The sequence below is a fragment of the Gobio gobio genome (assembly GCF_949357685.1).
Source record: "Gobio gobio genome assembly, chromosome: 6".
Classification (NCBI taxonomy): Eukaryota; Metazoa; Chordata; class Actinopteri; order Cypriniformes; family Gobionidae; genus Gobio; species Gobio gobio.
Genome location: NC_137102.1, coordinates 53,799,465 through 53,816,892, shown reverse-complemented (window position 1 = coordinate 53,816,892; position 17,428 = coordinate 53,799,465). Strand labels below are relative to the sequence as shown.

The 17,428-nt window shown below is 40.1% G+C and overlaps 2 protein-coding genes across 2 annotated transcripts in view; one reads left to right on the top strand and one right to left on the bottom strand.

Annotated features, from left to right (window-relative positions):
- The window catches only part of zcchc2 (zinc finger, CCHC domain containing 2), a 30,047-nt gene extending 28,508 nt beyond the window's left edge, over positions 1 to 1,539 (bottom strand). The window contains exon 1 of the mRNA XM_079819299.1: positions 798 to 1,539. Within this exon, the coding sequence (XP_079675425.1) occupies positions 798 to 1,361 (564 nt within the window). The 5' untranslated portion in view covers positions 1,362 to 1,539. The remainder of the gene's footprint in view (positions 1 to 797) is intronic.
- A 1,877-nt stretch (positions 1,540 to 3,416) lies between these two features.
- LOC307128673 (uncharacterized protein) overlaps positions 3,417 to 17,428 on the top strand; it is a gene marked incomplete at its 5' end in the record, with an annotated part of 70,026 nt that continues 56,014 nt past the window's right edge. The window contains 14 exons of the mRNA XM_079820613.1: positions 3,417 to 3,501; positions 4,305 to 4,868; positions 6,123 to 6,288; positions 6,442 to 6,667; positions 10,685 to 10,858; positions 11,020 to 11,097; positions 16,217 to 16,300; positions 16,418 to 16,471; positions 16,555 to 16,608; positions 16,680 to 16,733; positions 16,822 to 16,869; positions 17,013 to 17,066; positions 17,148 to 17,201; positions 17,359 to 17,403. Of these exons, the coding sequence (XP_079676739.1) occupies positions 3,417 to 3,501; positions 4,305 to 4,868; positions 6,123 to 6,288; positions 6,442 to 6,667; positions 10,685 to 10,858; positions 11,020 to 11,097; positions 16,217 to 16,300; positions 16,418 to 16,471; positions 16,555 to 16,608; positions 16,680 to 16,733; positions 16,822 to 16,869; positions 17,013 to 17,066; positions 17,148 to 17,201; positions 17,359 to 17,403 (1,740 nt within the window). The remainder of the gene's footprint in view (positions 3,502 to 4,304; positions 4,869 to 6,122; positions 6,289 to 6,441; positions 6,668 to 10,684; positions 10,859 to 11,019; positions 11,098 to 16,216; positions 16,301 to 16,417; positions 16,472 to 16,554; positions 16,609 to 16,679; positions 16,734 to 16,821; positions 16,870 to 17,012; positions 17,067 to 17,147; positions 17,202 to 17,358; positions 17,404 to 17,428) is intronic.

The window sequence follows — 17,428 nt, the reverse complement described above, 5'->3', positions numbered from 1 at the left end:
TTCTAGTGGTACTGAATGTTTACCATGTATATGGTTCTCCAAGTATTTTGGTCATTTTTATTAGTAACTTTAGTAGGGATGCACAATACGATATATCGGCAGATATATGGTCATTTTTTATTTGTTATTATTGGCCCAATAAGAAACTTTGGGTAATAATGGATTATTTCCTTCGGCTGAGACACTTCAGATGCGCACTGTTTGCCATGATGGTTTTGAATTGCTTGAAATATGATTGGAATCATTAAAATTATAATGAGAACGTCATAATTGTGTGCTTGGGACATGGATTTTAATGGTGAGACTTTTATTTTTGTAACCAGACTCTCAAAAATTATATACAAATTTGGATTTAGATTTATCGGTCAATGTATCGGTTTGTTTCAAATATAAAGAATTATCCGTTATCGTATCGGCCAATATGTTATATCGGTGCTTCACTAAACTTCAGACAATATCTGAAAAAGTGTCATAGCACTACCATGTTTTGAATGGCATTGTACAACCATAATAATCCCTGGAGTAACGTTACCATGTAACTATAATGGTACACGAATTGCAATACCCTGGTGTGTATATATATATATATATATATATATATATATATATATATATATATATTATATATATATATTAGTTTTACCATCTAATGTACCACAGTCACGGGACTTTTCTGTAAGGGTGGCACTTCCAAATTTATATACTTCGGGGTACGTGAGCAAAACATTAAATTACCACAGTACTTTTACCACTTTTGTTAATGTAATGTAAGTGATTTAGAGGTAAATATCACACACCCATTTTTGGAGCCTGTCCAACTGCGCACGCAGCTCTACCCGCTGATGGAAACTGAACGCCGGGTGTAACGAGCCTATCGTGAAGAGCAGACGCAGTTGGTCCACAGTCTCCGGCTCCGGTAGAGCCCCGCACATCCCCGCGTCCATTCGACTCAACGTCCTGAAGAGAATCCCGGCGCATTCCCTGCTCTTGGATCCGAGCAAAGACAAATAAACCAGCAGTTTGGACAGCACCACAGGGTCGCTTACGTCCACCAGCCCCTCTAGATCAGCGGGGCAATTGGCCCGGATCTCGAAGTCCCGCAGGACGCTGAAATCTCTCCGGGCCAGATCCTCCAGACAGGCGCCGAAAAAGCGCAGCTCCAGCGGCTGACACATATGCAACAGCCCGCAGAGCAGCTCCACGCGTCCGGCAGGGTTCAGCTGTAAGCCGAACCACTCGAACACCGTCTCCTTATCGAGCGGAGCCGCTCCGGTGCCGCTCTCCCGTTCGGTTCCGTTAACGGAATTCAAGTCGCATCGGTGATTTTCGCCTCCCGCCGCTCGCAGCTTCATCTTCATCATTATCAGCTCTCAAACACGATCGTCAGAGATAGAAGTCCATGGATGGTACTTTCTAGCCAATATTTCGGCATCAAAACGCGATGAAATTCCCGATTTGGGGTGGAATTTCGTAAAAAATTTGCTGTCGGTAGTGTGACGGTGTGGCTGTGGTCAGTTTGCCAGATTACTCGCCTGCCGTGCCTCCAGAATATCCTGTCAATCATCTGTGACTCCGCCCACTCGTCATATAATAAGAGTCGCAGGGTCCTAAACTCTCCATTTTACTGCTATTTGGCAGCTCGAAATATTCGTTTTTATGGAGTGAACAAATATATCTCAATAATGCAATATATTTATGAAATACTAATGGAACAAAATGCACTTTTACAATCTTATTTTACTCATAAATCCAAAACCCAGAAGGAACCCATATATTATTCAGCTCAAAATTATGACGTCACGACACGAAGAAGTCTTCAATGATTTTAGACATATTTTTAAGGACTTTTTATTTTATTTGAGTTCAAGATTTTTAATAAGGGGAATTTAAACGTACACATAACATTTCATTTCACGAACCCCTTGCAGTTCCACCATGAACCACTAGGGGTGCCCGAGCCGCGGAATTAGTTATGCAAGTGTGTACTCAGTGTAAAGACCATTGTATCCACTAGAGGGCGACCGTGTATAGCCGTGACATGAAAATGCATATTTCATCACGGATTCTGCTTCACAAAGTTAACACTAAGCAAGTGTCATAACCACTCTCCCCCATACGGCCATTTCATTGATATATTAGGACAAGCAGAAACATTCCTCATTCTTGCGATGATATATGCGACATCCATTTCCACCCTAGATCCTCCACACAACAAATGCATTGTAGTTCAGCGTCATTACATCATATTAAAAACACTACACGCCATTAAACTTAACTCACATACTTCAGTTGAGTTGAGTTGTTTATGTCTTCTCTATTTTTGTCTAATGTGATTCCTCTGGTTGCTGGAAGGCACCTTTGATCCAAAATAGCTGTGTTAATATATAAATGTGTTTGGACAGCGGATGTGTACAATTCTGTGGTGTATAAATATATACACAGGGACGTTTAGCAAAGCAAACTCACAGGTACATATCCCTTCCCCAGGTACTAATGTGGTTGGATGTGCTAAACATATTTTTATTCATAAACAGCCCGATAGACGGTGGTCCCCTAGTTTTTTCACAGTATTGGGATTCATAGGAAGGAGCCAACATCTGTGTTTAAGTATCTGGCCTAAACAGATGGAAACAAACTATGTGCTCCTGGAAGAATAAAGACATTGACTATGCTGTAACACAAAAGACATTGCACAGACATGATGTTAATGTAATGTCAATGGTCTCTTCTAAATAACTCAATGCATGACAGCAGAGAAAATAAAGACATTTTGGACTGCGCTATTTGTGGATTGGGCCTTGGGATTGGAGGCTTGGAGCCATTTGGCTTGCCTTTCTTTGAAGATGGTTTTGTGGAGGGTTAAACCCGTACTCCTCCCTCTCTCTGATGCCTGTCGCTCTTTCATTCTGCCCAGGGAAGGCTGTACGTCACTGTGGGTGCAGATATAAAATAGTCTTTGGCTGTATCTTGACATCTGAGCACTGCTTCTGCTGCACTGGACTGTAATTTCACGTCAGTGATGAGAGCATTTTTAGCTGTTGCCTTGTAACGTGTTGGTGGTGGCTGACTGTTTAAACTTGTGGATATCCAGGACTCACATTGTTGGTGAGAGATTTAAGCTTTTACTTGTTTATTGACATTTTTGATGTTTTCTCAGTTTAACTTTTCCAAAGACTGTAAAATACACCATAGTTTTGGATCCATTTGTTAAAATAACTTAATTGAAACAGTGTTGTATATCAAAATATCATATGACCATTGAATCGTGCAGTATTAATCTATATCACAATAAATATGTATTTTTTAAATAATGAATAAAAAAGTAAACAATTCTGAGAATGCTCAGAATATTTAGAGAAAATGTTTTTCCCCCCACATGATTTTCTTCCTTCTGCTTGGCTTCTAGTTGCCAAACCATGAGGACATGGAGGTTTTGTTCGCTCGTTGTATGTGTTTTGTTGCCGTACATCAGTGGATTCCAGCAAGAGGACACTCAAGCTGGTTTGTTATCCTATTCATAGTCTAATACTTTATATATTAGTCAAATGGTCTAAATCATTGAACATTTTAACAATGTAAATGGGCATTGAAGTGACACTCTTGAGGAAATTGTAGCTCAAACAGCAACATCATCAAGTGATGGGTTAAATTTCCAGGGAATGCATGAACTGATAAAATGTACAGGGACACCTTGAATGCAATGAGTGTCTGCCGAATGCATACATGTAAATGAGTACACTTGAGAAAATGACTTTAGTAATACTTACACTGCAAGAAATGCTCTTCTTACTTAGTTATTTTGTCTTGTTTCTAGTCTAAATATCTAAAAATTCTTAAATCAAGATGCTTTTACTAGATAAGTAAAATGACATACGATATTTTTTCTTGTTTTCTTGAAAATAAAATCAAAATTAAGTGAGTTTTTGCCTAAAACAAGCAAAATTATCTGCCAATGGGGTGAGAAAAATAATCTTGTTTCTGATTGAAATCTCGTTTCTGTCCCAAACAGAAAAAATATAATTTTTCTCACCCCATTGGCAGATAATTTTGCTTGTTTTAAGCAAATATTTTTAGATATTTGGACTGGAAACAAGACGAAAAAAACTAAATAAGAAGAGCATTTTTTGCAGTGTATTCAGTCATTTTTGTGTTGACGCTGTAGGGTGAATTCAGGTACATTGAGCAACTCTTGGCATTGAGATGCCTGTCAAAAAGTGGACATATGTACCTGTCATCCCTCTACATTTCCTCAAGAATTGTGTGCATGTGGACTCTATGGGCAAATGTTTTTTCTGGAATTGCAGGTTGTAGCACAACTCCCAATGACCTTGCGTTCATCATCGATGGCTCCTCAAGCTTGGGGGTCCCCAACTTTGAAACAGCCAAGCGCTGGCTCATCAACATCACCAGTGGCTTTGACGTGAGCACCAGGCACACTCAGGTGGCAGTTGTCCAGTACAGTGACACCCCTCGGCTCGAGATTCCTCTGGGAAAGCATCAGAACAGCCAGGAACTCGTCGAGGCCATCACCTCCATCTCATACCTGGGGGGCAACACGCGGACCGGCCGTGCCATTAAGTTTGCCACGGACCACGTCTTCGGGATGCCTAACCGCACCTCCCAGTCTCCCAGAAACCGCATCGCCGTGGTTCTCACCGATGGCCGTTCACAGGATGACGTCGAGGATGCTGCAATGGAGGCCAGGGCACAGGAGATTGTTCTGTTTGCAGTCGGTGTGGGAAGTGAGATCACTAACTCCGAGTTGGTGTCCGTGGCCAACAAGCCACCCTCTACTTACGTGCTACACGTGGAGGACTACAAATCTATTGCAAGCATATGGGACCTGATGGAGCAGAAACTATGCGAGGGTGAGTCATGCTTGACTTTGGAGCATATTTTTAATAATCATTACAAGGACATAAATATGATATGCCGGCAGCCATATCAACCTGTAGCCCAAGACTGGTTTCCCACTGAAGCTAAGCAGGGCTGAGCTTGGTCAGTACCTGGATAGGAGACCTCCTGGGAAAACTAGGTAGCTGTTGGAAGAGTAGGGGGTGCTCAACCTATGGTCTGTGTGGGTCCTAACACCCCAGTAGAGTGGGGGATACTATACTGTAACAAGCACCGTCCTTTGGATGAGACGTTAAACCGAGGTCCTGACTCTCTGTGGTCATTAAAAATCCCAGGATGTCCTTCGGAAAAAGAGTAGGGGTGTAACCCCGGCATCCTGGCCAAATTTGCCCATTGGTCTCTGTCCATCATGGCCTCCTAATCATCCCCATATACTGATTGGGTTCATTACTCTGTCTCCTCTCCACCAATCAGCTGGTGTGAGGTGGGCGTTCTGGCACAAAATGGCTGCCGTCGCATCATCCAGGTGGATGCTGCACATTGGTGGTGGTTGAGGAGATTCCCTCCTTCCATGTAAAGCGCTTTGAGTACCCAGAAAAGCGCATATAAATGTAACCAATTATTATTATTATTTATTATTATAAACTTGGGGCCCAATACATTAGTTTACTCCTGAAGAGAGACTTGGTCATCATCTGCCAAGAAAGGATGCTTGCAGACCATTGGAGATTGTACCTTTGGATACTTTTTTAATGCATATATGGTTACGCAGTGACATTTATTTTCTGTTTTTTTGGTCACTGTATGTTGATTATTGCTCAAATGTTGCTCTTTCATAGCTGGAGCTTGAAGTTTTTAGTTACGATTCATTTCAAATAATCACATTTGTCTTTGATTTTTCTCCTGAAATTCTTTAGGAGGAATAAAAAAACTGAACACAAGAGTATGGCTATACAAATAACTAGCTTCTCAGATTCGGTTTTGGAAGAATGTGATGTGTTTATATTAAGATCTCGGACTTTTGAGTCTTGGCAAATATGAGACTTTTTTTTCTTACTGTGTTGAGATTTCTGAAAAACGTTTTCATTTGCTCTCCATTTAATCTCATTGCTGTTTAGGAGAAATAACCGAGAGGTCTCATTAAAATAGATCTTAAATAATGGACATTTTCTTATTCTGTTATGTTTGTCTGGATATCAACACGTTCTGATGCAACTCAAGTCTATAAAGTGTCTGTGAATTTAGTGGCTGTATTCTCTCATTCACAGAATCGGTGTGTCCGACGCGGATCCCTGGGACTGTGAACGATCAGAAAGGCTTTGATCTAATGAGCCTGATGAAGATCGAGCAGATGGCTCAGAAGGTTCAGGGCTCTTTGATATCAGAGAGAGCGTCACAGCTCAGCCCTCGCATGGACGTCACTCAGAACACCAGGTGATTTTTGCTTTGCAATCTATAGCTCATAGATATGTTCTTGCGCATGTTGAAGGGCTTGAATTATGTCAAAGTGATGTAAATGAGAAGTTGAGTGAATTCCTGTGGTTAGAAATTTGAGCTTCTTTGACCTACACCTGATGTTCCTCACAGAGAGATCTTTCCAGAGGGCCTTCCACCAGCTTTTGTGTTTGTGGCAACCCTACGCTTGAAAAACCCAGCTCACTGGATGAAGTTTGACCTCTTCAGGGTGTTATCTCAGGACGGGGTTAAGCAGATCGCTGTGACTGTGAACGGTGCAGAAAAATCGGTCACTTTCACCTGCACCAGCACTCTGAAGAAAGAGCAGACAGTCATATTTAATGACAGAGGGATCAAGGTTTGTGTCACTTTTAAATCTCATTAAAGCCACAATATGCAATTTTTTCGCTGCTAGAGGTCGCTTATTCAAAACAAAGGCATAGATTGATGACGCCTTGATTTCGCGGAGCTTTCATAATGCCACAGTCACTGCTTCTGCTTCTTCCGCTCATGCGTATATGGGGTAACACAGCTCTGTTTTATCATATTAGATACATTTGAGTGTGTTGAAAGTTATGTTATAAAGCTACTCAGTGCGTTCGCTCGGCGGCTACTATGAGACATGTTCACACTGCAGTGAGCTAGATCGATATTTGCCATGGTTAAACATGGTATTCGCGGTAAATCAAGAAAATGAGATTTAAAGGGTTAGTTCACCCAAAAATGAAAATTCTGTCATTAATTACTTACCCTCATGTCGTTCGACACCCGTAAGACCTCCGTTCATCTTCGGAACAGAAATGAAGATATTTTAGTTGAAATCTGATGGCTCTGAAAGGCCTCCATTGACACAATGGCAAGTTACACTCTCAAGACCCTTAAAAGGTACTAAAGACGTCGTTACAAAGTCCATCTCACTACAGTGGTTCTAAAATAACTTTATGAATCGGCGACAATAGTTTTTGTGCGCAAAAAACCCCTAAATAACGACTTATATAGTGATGACGATTTCAAAACACGGCATCATGAAGCTTCGAAGCGTTATGAATCAGTGAGCCGAATGATGATTCGGATCGCGTGTCAAACCGCCAAACTGCTGAAATTTGGTGATTCAAACCGCTGAATCGACTCGCTGATTCATAACGCTTCGAAGCTTCATGATGCCGTTTTTTGAAATCGTCATCACTATGTAAGTCATTATTTAGGGTTTTTTTTGTGCACAAAAACTATTGTCGCCGATTCATAAAGTTATTTTAGAACCACTGTGGTGAGATGGACTTTGTAACGACGTCTTTAGTACCTTTTAAGGGTTTTTAGAGTGTAAAGTGCCATTGTGCCAATGGAGGCCTTTCAGAGCCATCAGATTTCAACTAAAATATCTTCATTTCTGTTCCGAAGATGAACGGAGGTCTGACGGGTGTCGAACGACATGAGGGTAAGTAATTAATGACAGAATTTTCATTTTTGGGTGAACTAACCCTTTAAACAATAAGACAAACTGTGTTGAAATATATAACAATGATTCGCTTTCTGTCAATGAATCTATCCAAACAGTTGCTCTAATAAAACGCACAATATATCAAAGCGTCTTTGGTGTTTCAATGGTTTCTACAAAATAAAACTGGAAATCGAGGGTAATGTGGGTTAGACACGTTCCATGTCCTGGTTAAAATAGCTAATTTCTCTGGATTTGAACATTCTTGGAAACATTTGGGAAGTACACAGGTCAACAAAATATATAACACTGTTCCAGTGGTTTTTGGATATTTGAATCTTAAAATCTTACATATTGTGCCTTTAAGATAAACATGGCTGCATCCCAGTTCACATAATATCCATGCTAAATAGTAGACAAGATAAGAATTATTGCTTCCCAAATCCCATAGTAGGTTGATAAGGTGCCTAAATTATGTACTATTTCTGGTTGAATCTAAATTTTTCATCAACATCAAAGTAAATACTTTTAGTAAATACCTTTCCACAAAGTGGAAGTATGCAATTTGGGATATGGCTATTATTAAATGATCCATTCAGTAAGAATATCAAAGCAGAAATGAATTAAGAATTAGTTTCTAATGATTATTCCTGAACAAAATAGAAAATGTGAAATCTATCTATCTGGTTATTTCCTATGTCACACTGTTTCAAAAGATCTATCAGATCACAAAAACAAACCACAAACAGTGCTAATATACACGCACAGTGTGCTGTAGTACTGCCAAAAATCATGATCCTAACCTTCCTAATCGCCACAGTTGGCCAGACAGTGATTCATGTTTTCCCGAATCATTTAAATATAGGTGACACCATGAGCCCGGAGAGACTGTACACCGTGTACACTGTACACATCTATTTTTATAGATTTAAAGGGATAGTTCACCCAAAAATGAAAAACCTGTCATTAATTAAGTTACTCACCCTCATGTCTATTCAAACCCGTAAGACTTTTGTTCGTCTTCGGAACACAAATGAAGATCTTTTTGATAACATTTGAGAGCTTTCTGTCCCTCCATTGACAGCTACCACTTTGATGCTTCAAAAAGTTCATAAAGAGATCATAAAAATTATCCATATGAATTAAGGGATTTAGTCCAAATTTTCTGAAGAGACACGGTCACTTTATAGGATGAACAGATTTAATTTAGCCTTTTATTCACATATAACAAAGCTGTAGGTGTCAATGGAGCGACACAAATCATTGATTTAATCAAAAAAGATCTTCATTTGTGTTCCGAATGACATGAGGGTGAGTATCTAATGACAGACTTCTCATTTTTGGGTGAACCATCCCTTTAAGGCAGGGGTGGGGAACGTTGATCCTGGAGGGCCACTCTCTCGAAGAGTTTTGCTCCAACCCTGAAAAAAACACTCACCTGCCTGTAACTTTAGGCCCTGTCCCAAATGGCACACTTCATGTGCTCTTTCGGTCTTGTGGACTTACAATGGCCGCTGCGTGCGCGTGTCCGTTAAATCCACGAAACCACAGGGTGTCCCATTTGTCATTTTAGGTCTCAGAAGAAGGGTGCTCACAAGCGCCCTCGATACGCACTTCAGCCGAGACCGCACTGGTGTGGGTTACGCAGCGGACTTCTTCCCGGCAGTCAAAGCGGCATTACGTCCTGAAAGTGTGGACTCAGAGGAAGACCGTGAGGGTTTAGACTAAATTTATACAGAAGTTATTCTTCTTTGATAACGTTAGTTAAAAAAGCAACTGTTAGTTAGTGACTAAACCCTCACGGTCTTCCTCTGAGTCCGCACTTTCACGACGTAATGCCGCTTTGACTGCCGGGAAGAAGTCCGCTGCGTAGCTCGCACCAGTGCGGGCTCGGCAGAAGTGCGCATCGAGGGCGTATATCGACTTCAAAGAGGGTACTCGCGAGCACCCTTCTGAGACCTAAAATAACAAATGGGACACCCTGCGGTCTCGGGGACTTAACTGACACGTGCAAGCAGCGGCCATTGTAAGTGGTGTACCTTTACTCTTCATCATCTGGTTACAGGTGGAAACTGTGTATATCTTAGGCCCTGTCCCAAATGGCACCCTAAACCCTCACAGTCTTCCTCTGAGTCCGCACTTTCACGACGTACTGCCGCTTTGACTGCCGGGAAGAAGTAAGCTGCGTAGCTCGCACCAGTGCGGGCTCGGCAGAAGTGGACATCGAGGGCGCATATTGACTTCAAAGGGGGCGCTTGCGTGCACCCTTATGAGACCTAAAATGACAACTGGGACACCCTGTGGTCTCGTGGACTTAACGGGCACGCGCACGCAGCGGCTATTGTAAGTCCACAAGACCGAAAGTGCACATGAAGTGTGCCATTTGGGACAGGGCCTTAGTCTGCATCGTTACTTTTCATAAACTATGGGCCCCCTACTATATGCTTTTTTTAGCTTCTTTGGGGGAGCCATTCACTTACCCAATTAATTTTGTACCCCCGACTGTATTATTGTAATGCCTGAAGTGGTATGGTGAATGAATAAAACTCAAGTCCACAAGACCGAAAGTGCACATGAAGTGTGCCATTTGGGACAGGGCCTTAGTAATCCTGAAGACCTTGATTTGCTTCAGGTGTGTTTGATTAGGGTTGGAGCTAAACTCTGCAAGAGAGTGGCCCTCCAGGATCAACGTTCCCCAACCCTGCTTTAAGGTGTTCTACAAATTAATAATGCTCATAAACGACTGTTGAGATGGTATTCTTACTTGAAACGGAGTGGAGGCGTTGACCCAGAAACTGTATTCGATACATCACAACTTAACAATTGGGTTTTGTATTTATGTCTTATACAGTTTGTTACCTGTCAGCTGTGTGCTTTGCTCTCATAAATGATAGGACTGAACGTGTATGTCTTTTAACGATACGATTAATGTTTCCACAGAGGCTCTTTGACACGGATTGGCACCAGCTGAAGTTCTTGGTGAAACCCAAACGCATCACTTGTTTCGTAGATGGTGCGTACGTGGAGGAGCAGCTCCTAGATCCAGTTGTTCCTATCTACATTAACGGAAAGACTCAGGTGGCCAAGAAAGTCAGTATCGAGACTACAGTCCCTGTGAGTGTTTCCAACATTTGATTGCTCTTTTTGACACCTGAGTTATGATGTGCCAAATAAAAATGATCAGAAGACTCGTAGTTGGAAGTTTGCTACCACAATATTGTTCAACAAACGGTCAGATCATTAAATTTCTGTTGTGTTTGGTGCTGCTTTATCAGATTTTGCTGCAGAAGTTACGTCTCTACTGTGACCCCCAGCAAAGTGAGCGAGAGACAGCATGTGAAATTTACTCTGTGGTAAGACCGTAATGTTATCTGCCACACTACTGGGCATGTGCAACATGGATCAACATCCTTTGTTAGTTCTAGAACAACATTCCCAATGCCTAAAACTAACTTTTTGCCACACCTGCCAATGGCCGTAAGAAAATGTACCAACCATAAATATGTTTGACAGCCATGATACTGTTTTTACAAAAACAGCCAGTAATGACACCACAATTTGAGATCCCTTTGAAAATTCACAATTCACTATTCCAATTTCAATGCCACAGCTGTCTGAGCTTTTCGGATGTGTGCTCACACACAAAACATTCCACACGAATAAATTGGCTCCCTTTCGCATCTTCTTGCGCTTGAATATTTAAATTGTCAAGACTTAAACTTTCATGATGATAAGGAGCTAGCCCATCAATTGTCCCGAGCGCGTTCACATTTGTTCACGTTCATGCATCGTTAGAATTCATAAAAAGGTTACCGGCGAACTGGCGAGTTTCATATACTCATCAACGATTTGGGCAAGTGTTAATTTTAGGCCCTGAACATTCCTGTTCAACAACCATAACCTTAAACTTGTTTCTACCCATTCATCCATTACCTTAATCTAGTTAATAAAAATCAGAAGGTAATGACCCTACTGGAAAATCAAACTGGTTTATGCTGCTTAGTGCTGGTTTGGTGTTGGTCTGGCTTCACGATCAAAACCTTGTTGGTGTCAACCTGGAGAAGTTGCCTAAAGGGTTAGTTCACCCCAAAATTAAAATGATCCCATGATTTACTCACCCTCAAGTCATCCTAGGTGTATATGACCTTCTTCTTTCAGATGAAAAAAAATCAGAGTTATATTAAAAAAGTCCTGGCTAATCCAAGCATTATAATGGCATTGACTTAATAGGTCGTTTTTGAAGTCCATAAATGTGCATCTATCCATCATATAACTGCTCTACAAGGCTCCGGGGGGTTAATAAAGGCCTTCTGAAGCGAAGCGATGCGTTTGTGTAAGAAAAATATCCATATTTAAAACTTTATAGACTAAAATAACTATTATTCTTCTTTGATAACATTAGTTAAAAAAAGCAACTGTTAGTTAGTGTTTGCTCAGGTCCATTAAATAAAACAGTTACAACTTTTGATTTTAAATGCTGAAATTGCTGAAATTTAAATTTAACTAAGATTAATAAATGTTTAAAAAGTATTTGTCATTGTCAGTTTGTTAATGAATTAACTAATGTTAAGAAATGGAGCCTTATTGTAAAGTGTGTGACTGAACAACAAAGAATCAGAACATATTCAAACAATATATAGGGCATGTAGTCCAGATTAAAATATAAAATGTTTAATTTTTGAAAACAAATAGCCTTAAGTCTTAAGTATTTGGTTATGTGATGAGCACCGTGACCTTAGCGAATACAGAAAACTGTTTTGTTTACGAGGATTACCGGGGAAACGGCTGCATTTCTGCTGTTCCATTAGCGCCCTCTGCTGTCAGAGAGTGAATGCGTCTCCTGCACGTTGGGTTTGTTTACATCAGTGCGCATTCCTCTTGCACGTGTTGTTCATTTTAAACGGTTGATGGGTAAAGTATTCTTAAAACACATTCTAAGAAATCTAAATCATTAATAATAAATAATTATCCACGGTATTTTGAAGTGCCCACGGTAACAATTAATATCGTGCATGTTCATTATTGTGATATATCGTATTACCGTGTGGCACGTTTAGGACTTTTTTTAAGATTACTCCGATTTTATTCGTCTGAAAAAAGAATGTCATATACACCTAGAATGACTTGAGGGTGAGTAAATCATGGGCTAATTTTCATTTTTGGGTGAAATAACCCTTTAACCATGGCATTCTTGCTGTTAACAGAGCTGCCAACTTTTCAAAAAAACTTAGAGTGAGATTTGGTGCGGCAAACCAAAATTTTGCCGCGTACAAAGCAAAAATTGCAACAACAAAAAATTAAATAAATAATAATCATTATATATATCTATTTTATATATATATATATATATATATATATATATATATATATAATAGCTATATACACACACACACTCTCTCTGCATTAGCATTTGAGTAGTATTGTTTTTTGTTGTTGTTGATTTCTAAGACTATTAAGACAAAATGCATCTTTATGACGCTTTGTATACAGTATATCCTATAGACACACACACACAATTTTAAAGCACTATGTAGAGGCATGGTTTTGTCTAAATAGAACAAATTGATTATACATCAACCTACAGCATACATTTACAGGGAAGAAAAAGGAAAATAACTGTCAGTCCTGTCTGTTGCTCTTCTGTCTGTTGTGTGGTTCTTTTTTGCTGTGGCTGATCTAAAAAAAACAGTGTTGTAGTAAAAACTACTTTAAGTAGTTAAGTTACATTCAAGTTACATACCCTTTTGAAAAAGTAGCTACACTACAAGTTACTATCAAAAAGTAGCTTTTTTCTTTTTCTTTTTTTTACAATGAGATTGTTACAAATAACTGAATAATTGTTAATGAAGAATGTTATAATATTTGGGGTTTGCTTCATAATGCAATGTAATTATGATTTCAAAGAGTATAGGGTGAATTCAGAGTTATTGGGACACTTTTCCCCAGATATTTCAATGGAAAAAAACTGTCAGAATCATTTCACACAATACTCAAATATAGCCTATATCTCAAACTGGCTGTTAAAGTGCAAAATGGCTGCAAGAACAAAATGTATGCAAATCAACTTTGCGATGCTGTTTGCGAACGTTCGTTGGAACTATGGGTTCGGGAAACACAACTCGTTTTACTATGCTTATAATGACGGAACTTGTGACCATAGTTAGCGAACGACGCTTTCGGGAAACGCACCCCTGAGCGTCACAGCGCTCCACTTCGCTCATTACAGGCTCGTTCTCGTTAGAACCCAAAACAGTATGTAGTTTTAGGTCGCGCAACACCGTATTTTTTTGCCCATGAATCTTGAACCCCCTCACCTAAAGCATAACTAATCGATCAACATGATCGGCTCAACATGTAGATCTATCTACATGTAGATCTATCTATCTAAACTCATCTTTCAGGCATTTGACCGACCGGGTGACACTTCAGCGTGAGAAATCGGGGGTGTGGCGTGTGAGCGTGTGAAACCAATCAAATGCGTGTGTCTCACGGCCAATGCGTGAGAGTTGGCAGCTCTGTGTTAATGTATGTGCAAGTTACTTGTGTAGCTAAAAAAAGCTGAGTAGGACACATCACATCAGCAACCAAAACACAATGGCCCAGTTCCACAGACAGGGCTTAGATTACACCAGGATTAGGTTTAGTTGAATTAGGACATTTTAAGTAGCTTTTATACGAAAAACACATTAATGGTGTGCATCTTGAGACAAAATAATGGCACTGACATATTTTAAGATATGTCAGTGCAAGTTGCCTTCAGTTAAAACAGCTCAATAATGCATTTTAGGGCCAGATTTACTAACAGCTTGCGTCAGCGCAAACTCTCTTTTGCCGTTAAAAAACTACTGTCAGGATTTACTAAAGACGCGCAGTGAAAAATTAGCGCTGAAAAGGCTTTTTGCAGCTGACCTTATTTCATATGCATTTATAGGAGTTTCCTTCCATTTATGGGAGGAGAGTATTTAAAGGGTTAGTTCACCCAAAAATGAAAATTCTGTCATTAATTACTCACCCTCATGTCGTTCGACACCCCTAAGACCTCCGTTCATATTCGGAACACAAATGAAGATATTTTACTTGAAAGCTGATGGGTGAGAAAGGCTTCTGATAGGCCTCCATTGGCATTCAGTACATTTACACTCCCAAGACCCATAAAAGGCACTTAAAACGTCGTTACAAAGTCTATCTCACCACAGTGACTCTACAATAATTTTACGAAGCGACGACAATAGTTTTTGTGCGCAAAAAAAAATCAAAATAACACCTTTACCCAACTTGTTATTGTCTTCCGTGTATGCCTCCACGACGCATGCGCGAGAATATGACATAGCGCCAGCGTTCGGGAATCCATGAAATGCACACTTTAGCCCGATTTTGAGAACTACGCCGAGACCTAAAGCACGATCAATGTAGAATTCAACAGCTTAGATACACGCTTCTTCCTCTGCTCGTAAACAAATCGCTTCTGGGTCATGTGTCCGAACGCCGGATCTGCGTCATATTCTCGCGCATGTGTCGTGGAGGCATCCACGGAAGACAAGAACAAGTTTGATAAAGGTGTTATTTTGATTTTTTTTGCGCACAAAAACTATTGTCGTTGCATCGTAAAATTATTGTAGAGTCACTGTGGTGAGATGGACTTTGTAACGACGTTTTAAGTGCCTTTTATGCGTCTTGTGAGTGTAAATGTACTGAATGCCAATGGAGGCCTTTCTCAGCCATCAGCTTTCAACTAAAATATCTTCATTTGTGTTCCGAATATGAACGGAGGTCTTACGGGTGTCATGCAAGGTCATTTACTAAGGTTTGCGCTCATCAATTTTACCGCTCAAAAAAGCACGTCTTAAACCAGATGCTAAAGGTAGATTGCGTTGTTAGAGTTAGGGTTTGTCATTATGGAATGGGGTTAGGAATTATGGTCATTATGGAAATTGTCCGGCTGTGTCTGTTCTTTAATTTGCGTATCGTCAATAGAACACGCGCAGAACTTTCCACTTCCATCAGCCTTTTTTTGGAATTGCAATCTTACGCTAATTTGCCCTGTTTAGTAAATCTGGCCCTTAGTCTGGGACTAGTTTTAAGCCTTGTCTGTGAAACCGGGGGAATGTACGTTGGTGACCATCAATGCTGGTGTTTTCAAAAGAGGATTGTTTCATAATAATATTGTTTGAGCCTTTAACTCAAATCCTGAATGAACCTTCTAATATAACTGGTTGATAGTAATGCTGTTTCAGCACCAACAATGATGTTGATCCATGAACGTGTAACTCAATTAAAGTGTTTATCTGCCACCAATGATTTCCTTCATATTTTAATGTATCTGTCTGTGTTTGTTACAGGATGATGACAGGGTAAGTAACCAGCCTAATTATTGCTTTTTAAAATGTCCAGTGTGTAAAATTCAAATGTTCTTTTTATTGTGAATTGGTTTATTTTATTTGTGTTTTATGTGCAATGTTTTTTATGTCTCAGTGTCCTTTGGATCGCTCTCTTGCTGTAGAAGGTTGTGATTGTCCTAGTGGTAAACCTGGTCTGCCTGGTTTACCCGGGCCTATGGTGAGGCATTTTTCAACTATGCATCCTAGTGGATGGACAGACTAACATGCTGAGGTCTTTTGCTTGTTGGGACATCTGATTAAAACGCATATTTAACTCTTCACTGTCTGAACGCAGGGCTTCAGAGGGGAGAAAGGCAGAGAAGGACCCCCTGGCCCTGATGGTAAACCTGTAAGTAGAATTATTACTAGCCTAGGTATAATTATTAGTGGCTCAGATGTGTTACTTACCGTCATGATTTATTCATCCACCAGGGGAAACCAGGGGAGAAGGGAGCATCTGGAGAGCCTGGTCGAGATGGACAGAACGTGAGTGAAACATCAAGAACATTTTCTGACATTCTCAAAGCTTTGTAATTATTTCATTCCTCCATTTACAGGGTGAAGCAGGTGAACCAGGACAAAAGGGGGAGCGAGGGCTGGAAGGACCCAAAGTATGTCGATTTTTATTTTATTTTCATTGTCATTAAAATAAAAAAATAATATAATGTCTTGTATAATTTCCCTCCAATCTTTTAATAGGGAGAAACGGGACTACCAGGGCCACCGGGGCCTTCTTCAGGACCGACAGTGAGTCTAAAACTTATAAATAATATAATTTAATAAATGTAATACATTTCTGTTGTGTTTTAAGGTTTGTGCATAAAGATTCTCTTTAGTAAGCAAAAACTAAAATACAATGACTAAAATGATTCCCTTAAAATCTCCTTTAGGGCACCGGCTTTTCCAAATTGGATTTAGATGGCTTTGGAATTCAAGGAAGCAAGGTTATATGATATCTATCGAAAATTACATTAAATGATTACCAAACATTATTTTTGCTTATGCAAACTATCATGACCTTATAGGGAATCCCAGGAGAGACAGGGGAAATGGGACCACCTGGAAATCCCGGACCAAATGTAAGCAATCTGCTTTTAGCATCTACTCATGAATGTTCATACTGTGCATTAGTGATGATTATTAACAGATTTATCCCACTTTACAGTATTCTGTTTGAATAAAGATTGGAAATGTAAGTCTTTAACTGAAGGAGGTCTTATTTTCTTTCCCCTACAGGGTGAACCTGGGCCGCCTGGTCTACCTGGACTTGCTGGTCCCAAGGTAAGACAGATTTCAGTCTGACATT